At 46.4% G+C, this 8,326-nt stretch overlaps 1 protein-coding gene across 4 annotated transcripts in view; it reads right to left on the bottom strand.

Annotated features, from left to right (window-relative positions):
• Nucleotides 1-434: 434 nt before the first annotated feature.
• Nucleotides 435-8,326, bottom strand: part of ZNF462 (zinc finger protein 462) — a 155,732-nt gene continuing 147,840 nt past the window's right edge. For all 4 annotated transcript variants that reach the window (XM_056117031.1, XM_056117032.1, XM_056117033.1 and 1 more), the window contains exons 11-13: nt 6,767-6,899; nt 2,137-2,260; nt 435-685 (exon numbers count right to left, since the gene is read on the bottom strand). In XM_056117031.1, the coding sequence (XP_055973006.1) occupies nt 478-685; nt 2,137-2,260; nt 6,767-6,899 (465 nt within the window). In that variant the 3' untranslated portion in view covers nt 435-477. The remainder of the gene's footprint in view (nt 686-2,136; nt 2,261-6,766; nt 6,900-8,326) is intronic.

Raw genomic sequence — 8,326 nt, 5'->3', positions numbered from 1 at the left:
TCTCCCAAAGCGGCTGCAGTTAGGTCTTGAAAAAGCTTAAGGTATTAAAACTAGAAAAACGCACTGAAAGGCGTGCGTCCAAAAGTTCCCCTAAGAGAAGTCTTCTATGTGACGGAGCCTCTGTTTGCACACAGTCTGTCCAAGACCGCCCTGGAGCACCATGTCCCTGGGGCCTCCCTATTCCGCAACCAGTGAAATGTCCATGCTGAAGGTCCGGAAGAAGAGGTGTAGTGATGGAAAAGAGCCACATCGTCCAACCATTTAAATAACTTTAATTTACACAACTCACTCACACAGGTACCAGTGCTTTGAAAATAGATTGTTCAGTCCTAAAAAGCAGCTTTTTCTGTCTTCTCTGTTCTGCCCCTCCCACCCCCTCCCCACTTCTCAGCCCAAGCCACTCCCCCCACCCCAACTTTTTTTTTTTTTTTAAATCATGGTTCAAGTAAGGTTTGATTTAAGAACTTCACCAAACGCTTATTCATTTTTGGCCTCTGCATTCTCCAAGAGAGATTTGTCAGCAGCTACTACACAGATGGCTACGGTTTCATCCTTGAGGGAAAAGTCTATCCCGATGGCCTGGTCAGTTTCCTTCTCCTCTATAGAGGGCATCTGAATACTGTCTTCTACACTTTGATTCAGCGGGATCTCGGCTCTGCTTATCTCCTTGGTGTCATTCAATGCCCTGGAAAAACAGGGACAGGAGAGGCTGATGAGTATACCTATTCTCATTAAACAAAACTCACCTGTCCTTATTTCCTTGATCCAAGAAAGACCTGGGAGTTTCCTTGAAGAAAATCCACCAACACAGGAATAAACTGGAAAAGAGTGATCTTGTCCACGTTTAGGGTCCAGATGTGTATTGGTGCTATTTTATAAAGACTCAAACCTACAAAAATGAGACCATTACACCACATTTGGATCACACAATGCTTTGTCTCCAGACGAAATGATTTATATCCCTTCTTCTACTGGGTCCGAAATCTGGCAAACCAAGAATGAAGTCAATGGAGGGCCAGAGTGATAGCTCAAAGGGTTAAGTCTTCATGCTTTGCATGTGGAATTCAAGCCTGGATTGCATTCCTGGCATTGCAAGCTGTCCTGAGCTCTGAAATCAACAACGAAAAAGCAAAAATCTGAGACCCTGAGCATGGAATCAACACATGTCTCAGAAAGCTTGGTGTCTGAGGTGGATGTTGTTCCAGTGTCAGGGTTACTTGATGGGAAATTACTGACTCCCACATTCTCTCTGGTCTGGTGGGCTGAATGCCTTGTCCAGGGGACAGTTTAAGGATCTTGAAAGTGCTTCACGGCTCAGCTGCCGCCTGCCTGAAAGAAGGCAGCAGGAGGAGGTGGTTCTGATCCAGGGGCCGAGATTCACGGGGACATTCAGGGTCATCAAGGGAATGAGTCATCCCCGAGGCAGGATAGTAGCCAGCTCCCCTGACCCCAGGTCCATGCTCACTCAAGAATGCCATGCTCATGAGAGCTGAGGAAACATGGGCTGAGGATAACACTCAGGTCTGCAGGAGGCCTTGGGCAGGACAGGTCATTTCCTTTTTTTAATATGAAAGAGAAAACTTTATTTTCCTAGTGCTTAATATCTTAAGAACATAGACAAGACTAAATTTGCTGCATGAATAGCAACTCATTTTTCCTTCCAATTTTTAGATATCAACAGACTTCATGCCCGTCTCACTTTTTTTTTTAAATTTTTTTTACCGAATCACTGTGAGATAGACTCTTACAAAGCTGTTCATGATTAGGTTTCTGTCATCACACAATATTCCGACATCCATCCGTCCATCAGTGTACACTTCCCAGCACCAGTGTTCCCAGTTTCCCTTCCATCGCGCCTTCATCCCCCACCCGCCACCACTCCCACCCCCCTCTATGGCAGGCACTTCTCTCTCTCTGAACAGGTCATCTTTATGTAAAGATGCCTTTTCCTCATATGACTTGTGTCTAGGTGTCTGCTAAAAAACCTAGAGAAAAAGAGCAACTTTATTCCTTACAATGTGGCCTCTCTTTTCATGCAACTGACAGGAGGAAGGGGGTATCTAAGCACTGTCACTTAAAACCCTGGCATCTCTGTCCCTCACACTCTGGGTAATTCTCGACTGTGTTGCAACTTACATGCCATGTCTCAGCACGTGCCTCTCCCACTCGGAGCCCTGGGAAAATGCCCGTCCACAAAATTCACAGGGAAAACGCTTCTCAGTGTTCAGAGGGGCCCCTCGGTCAGCAAAGTGCATCAGGTCTGCGAAGAGAAAAAGCAGAAGTGTCACTTGTGTGCTAAGGACTTGGAAAGGCTGAAGACGTTAGCCAGTGCTCATCTGGAACGAACCAAGCACCACTTACCTTCATTTATAAACCCACTGGTGGAAATGACATCCGTCTTCATGATCCATTCTCTCACCCCCTCAGGGGGTGGCTCTCTTGGCTGGTTTCTCAGGCCCAAGCTTCCTCTCGTCACCTCCCTAAGTGGCATCCAGCACCAATAACCTGAGTCTTTCTGGTCCAAAGAACCTCGCATCCCTTCCCAAGTCATCTTGGTGGGGTTTGGGTCTTACCCACGTCTCCTTATTCTGATGCTCCGGCAGCACCTCAGGGTACCGCCGCTATTCATTTCCTCCTTGCTCACTAGCTCAACCCTGGACAGCAGACCTCAGGCTGCCTTATCCCCTGGTTCCTCAGGCACGCTGAGGGCTCCTGACTCGTGGGCACGCGTCATAAACATCATAATCAACACCCCGGAAGTGCTAAGGGACATGGAAGGAGCTTCAACAAGCAGAGAACTTATCATACATGTCCATGGTGGACGCTGCGACTCTAGTGTATGGAAAACGGTCCTCAGTGAGCCAGCCTGGCCAGCTGCTCAGCCTCTGCTGGAAGTACTCCTGATGGGGGCATTTACCAACATTTCTAGACAAGGTTCTTGTAAACAGTGAGTAGTGCCTATCCTCATTTGTTCCTGCCACAGCACTGGGCACAGGTTAGACATCTGATAAATGTGGAGCGATCTCTTGATGACACACAAGCCACGCCTCCTAGCAAACTCCAAGGCAAGTGACTCGATGGCCTTTGTGTCCTCCTGAGCTCCGGCCCATATGTCTTTCATTATCCCAGAGGGCCGGGGCTTTCTGTGCGTATTACACAGCAAGACCTAGGCAGTTCTAAAGCCGCATTGCAAAGTGAGGGCACTGTCCAGGAATATGCTGCCACCTCCACCTCTCCGAGACTGTGCTTCTGCACACAAGCATTGCACCAGGACAACGCTCCCATCTAGGAAAATCCTCAGGACGATGCTAACAGGCTAGGTGTCTCAGTGCTGCCTTAATCTTCCGCACAAAAAGTGACGTGAATGGGACCAGTTTGAACAAAAGATGGAACATTTTCTCACAAATTAAGAAGATCACCACACAAGCCATTAAAAATAATTGCACAGACTATCTTCCTTGATTCTTTTCATTGGAAATGAGACAGCACCATCTGCTCTGCGCATTAATTCCTTAGCAGGGATTATCTTGGGCAAGAAATCAACAGCATGCCTTCCTGACTCCTCCCCACTGCATAATGAGAGGGGGTGGGGAAGGATTCGGCTGCGGTTCATTTTGATTTCTTCATGCCTGACTTCTTTTTCAAATCCCCTCTGAGCTTCCCAGGCAGGACCCCTGGTGACCACCGCCAACCATTTCTTCAGCTTTTGTACTGGGGAAGGATGTTGGGAATGGGCTAGCTATCACCCCCTGAACCCAGGGTGCCCGATGGCCATCTACATGACCAAAGAGGGGCAAGCTCCCCCATGCGTTTCCTCCTTTACCCTTGAAACGTGAAACCCCCTCATCTATTCTTTCCAATGGCTCATGCTGTTTCATCCTCAAAGAAGAGGCCCATCAGTGCCTGTCACATATCAAATAGCTCTCCATCAGCCGCAGGGAGCGCCCCTAAAGCCACCTCCCTCTCTCTGTACTCCTGGAAGACAGAAGGTCTGGCAAGAACACCAGAGGCTATTGTGTGCTGTTTCTTCTGGTTGGCAAGGATATACCTAGATGATGGGAAATGGATTCTAGGTCTATTCAAAAGAGCCGAGACAAAGGAGGCTGTTATTTCAACGATCATGAAAGGGGCGGGAAGACTCAGGCTTCTAATTCCCATGAATGTTACTTGAAGTTACTCAAGGGAACCCCCCCAGCCTCTGAGGAGTATGAACTTCTCCACTCCCAAGACGTTTCCCTCCCTTGGGGTTCAGGTTCTTCCTGAAGGTAGAGCCTATACTGCCCACGGAGAAGAAATCAGATGCTATGAATTTCCGTGCAGACAACTGGAGATGGTGGTGCTCACGTGAAAGGGGCAGCCCAGCCGGGCAAGTCACGAGCTTTGCCTTCGTGGCTGCACATTTCACTGCCAGTTTCTCTCTTCTAGTTTCCCAAGAGCTTCTTTCAGCAGACTCACATTAACCCCTACCTAGCTTACTGCCTCTGCTCCGCTTTGGAAAGGACTAAGGCCAACTATGCAATGGGAGAAGAAGTGATTTCCAGAAGAAGTCCAGGATACAGGGCTTCATGAAAAAGGAGTCTCTGTGCCTTCTGTCAAAAGCATTCTCTCCCGGAAAACTACAGTAACTGCACAGACGTGAAACAATTCATCGCTAAGAACATATTGGTGAGGTTTAAAAAAAAAATAATCAAAGCAAAAGGAAATTTAGACATCTTGCTTCTGAGAGCATGGTGGTTTTCCTTGTAAGAAATGGATTATGACAGCACCGTGTAATGAACGTGGAGCGTTCTAAGAGCCACCAACTTACAGGGGGCAATGTTATTGGCTCAGGTGGATGGTGGGCACCTGGGGCTTAGAAAGAGCTGGTGCACTTGGGTTGGAAGTCCTGGTGGTCATCTTGGGTCAAACTGAAGCTTCACTCTGCAAACCTATGTGCTCTTGTTGGGGTATCAGGGTGACATGGGGATGGGGACGGGTCAGTGAGAGGACAGCCTGAGGGACCTGTCCCCCAAACAGATTTTCTTAGGATTCACTGGACAAGTAGAAAAAACATTGACATTATATAATAGTAGTCCTTGAAGTTGAATCCTTCCTGACTCCTCAATTGTCAGAATTCAGGGCTAGATTCCTGTTACTGAGGGGCATTCTCTACTGCGAAGGGCTGGGGAAGTGGTATATGGGTTAACGGATACCTTGCCTCAGAACTGCAAGTCCTAAACTTAGTTCCAGTACTGTTTACTGGGAAGCAGCTCTTAAATTGGGGAGGGAGGGGGCATTTATTTTCTCATTTGTAAAATGTATTTTACTAATTATTATTTGTACAGTGTATTTTTCCTGCATCATTGAAATGTTATTATTATTATTATTATCGCTGGAGCGATAGTACAGCGGGTAGGGCGTTCGCCTTACAAGCGGCCAACATGGCCGACCCGAGTTCGATTCCTCCGCCCCTCTCGGAGAGCCCGGCAAGCTACCGAGAGAATCTCGCCCACACGGCAGAGCCTGGCAAGCTACCCGTGACGTATTCGATATGCCAAACACAGTAGCAACAATTCGATATGCCAAACACAGTAAGTCTCATGATGGAGACGTTACTGGGCCCACTCGAGCAAATCGACGATCAACGGGAGGGCCTTTACCTTTTACCTTTTTATTATTATTATTATTTTGACCCTTGAACTCCAACCAAGATGACTACGAGGACTTCCAGCCCAGCTTTTTCAAAGCCCAGGTCCTAGGTGTTCCCCCCAATCCTTCCACCCCCACCCCCGCCAGAGGTGCTCACAGAACACTGATTACAGGCTATCAAACCTGGGTCTCACACACACAAAGCATGTGCTCAGCTCTTTGAGTTAACTGTCCGGTAGCCATGCTGCCATTTCTTAGATGTTCTAGCAACCAAATGTCTTAATGCTGATCCATTTAAGTTTGCAACAGTCTTGAGATATAGATATCATTATTCTTGTTATAATTTTATGGATGGTGAATGCACAAAGAGATAAAATAATTTATAAGCCTAAAAGTCATAGAAGTCAAAGAGATAGTATAGGGATTAAGGTGCTTGTCTGGCATGCAGCCGCCAGCCCTGGTTCAATTCCCAGCACCACACACAGTCCCTCAAGCACAGAGCCAGGAGTAAGCTTAGAGCACAGCTAGGAGACCGCAGAACTGCAGTCATATTTAGGCAGACCAATAGCTGGGTCCGCTAAAGGAAAAAAAGGAGAAATTTCAAATACCGGGAAGGGCATTCACATAGCTTTTCTGTTATGTCTTATTATCTGTTTTTATTCTAAACATTCCTCTAGATGTGAGATTGCTTCATGAAAGCAAAACCCCACCTTATTTCTGAACAATATCTATCTACCATTAGAGAAAAATAATCTGTTTTGGCGTGTGCTTTTGCTTTTTGTTTTGAGGTCACCCAGCCAAGCTCAGGGGTTACTCCTGGTTCTTCACTCAGGAATTACTCCTGGTGATGTTCAGGGGGTCATATGGGATGCTGTGGACCAAACCTGGGTCAACCGCACGTAAGGCAAGTGCCCTACCCACTGTACTACCACTCTGTCCGCAGAAAGAACCTGTCTTACTTGGTAGTTTTCAAAGCTGGGAACAGTATCCTAAGACAGGATCCATGGCATGAATCCTGTTTAGTTTAGTTCATGTTTAGTTCATGGACTAATCAAAGGGTCATTCCACATGTCCCTCCTGCAACAACCACCCTATGTGAGATGCCATCTGGGACTCAGAGGGTAGAGATGACACCAACCTCTTTCATCAGCTTTGCTGTTCATCTCTTCTTCCTTGTCCTCATCCTCACTGCTGGAGCTCTCCATCTTTTCCTTCATCTGTTCCAGCTGGTCCAAGTTCACCCGTCCAACCAGCTCAAAGTTACGGCTTACCTGAAAAAGGTCCAAAGGAACATTAAGAGTCATGAACTTCAGACTGAACAGGGCTGTCCGTCAGTGAGAGAATTTTCTAGTAATTTTTGTATGAATGGATTTAGGAGGTCTAGCAGGTCCTTTGCTCCATTCTCTTGCAGAGGAGAACCCACCTTTTGTGACATTTCACCATTTTCAACAGAAGTCTCAACATTACACTGTTCATGCCTAACTTAGTCAAGATGTAAACTATCTGGGGCCGGAGAGAGAGTATAGCAAGGGGCTCTTGCCTTGCAGGTTTCTCAATTCTTGGCATCTCATGTGGTCCCCCAAATACTGTCAAGATTAATTCCTGAGTGCAGAATTAGGAGTAACCCTTGAGTATCACTGATTGTGCCCCCCAAACAAAGCAAAAACCAAAACCAAAACCAAAACCAAAAAACAGAGAGAGAGAGAGAGAGAGCTGCAGTTAATAGAAAATCAAAATGTCAGAAAGCACAAATTCACCACCACAATTTTGATGGGAATTTAGAGGTGTAACTATCTTGAGTTTTAAACACTTCTGAAAGTGACAGGGGTCTTGAAAGTATCCTAAAAATTAACAGTAAAGGGGTTGGAGCAATAGCACAGCGGGTAGGGCGTTTGCCTTGCACGCGACCAACCCAGGTTCTTTTCCCAGCATCCCATATGGTGCCCCGAGCACTGCCAGGAGTAATTCCTGAGTGCAGAGCCAGTAGTAACCCCTGAGCATCGCTGGGTGTGACCCCCCCAAAAAAAATTAACAGTAAAAATCACACTATTCTATGATAGCCCTACCTTCCTGGAAGGCTCCAAAAATGCCCCTGCTTAAACTAGAGGAAAGCTATTTAATCCTTAACTGCAGTCTAACTGGAAGACAAAACTATTACTTTTAGTGGAACCACTGTTTATGAAGCTAACCACAACCTGTTTATCCATGCTGGAAGTATCTAAGAAAAATCCAGATGACTAACTCTTAAAAGCTCTTAAAAAGTGTTAACTATGGCTGGTTTTATTTATATAAACTGTGGTTAGAATAATAGGGGAATCTCATCTAAGAGACATAAAACCAGCACTGAAACAACTCCGTAATGAAGTTCCATCAAGAGCAGTGCAGAATGTACTGTCTACATTTATCTATTTTCAAGACTGCATTAGCAGTATGCATAGAATCATCGGAGTGACAGGTTGGTTCAGCCAACAAAAATATCTCAAGACAGTCAATAGCTGACAGGTGAATCTTTTGTGTGAGGCCCTGAGCATTCCTAGTCAGAGATGGAGGAGGGGCCTACCAAGATGAAGGAGACCCAGTTCTGGGCTCTGGAGGTCCCTTGTTGAGTTGGGGAAGGAGGATAGAAGTCATTAATTAGATTTCAAGACTGATTTCCATTGCTGCTACAGCCAAGCTATGAAGGTACAGGAGAGAGGGG

Source organism: Sorex fumeus, unplaced genomic scaffold (assembly GCF_029834395.1).
Source record: "Sorex fumeus unplaced genomic scaffold, SorFum_2.1 ptg000034l, whole genome shotgun sequence".
Taxonomy (NCBI): domain Eukaryota; kingdom Metazoa; phylum Chordata; class Mammalia; order Eulipotyphla; family Soricidae; genus Sorex; species Sorex fumeus.
This window is presented reverse-complemented; position numbering and strand designations above follow the sequence as displayed.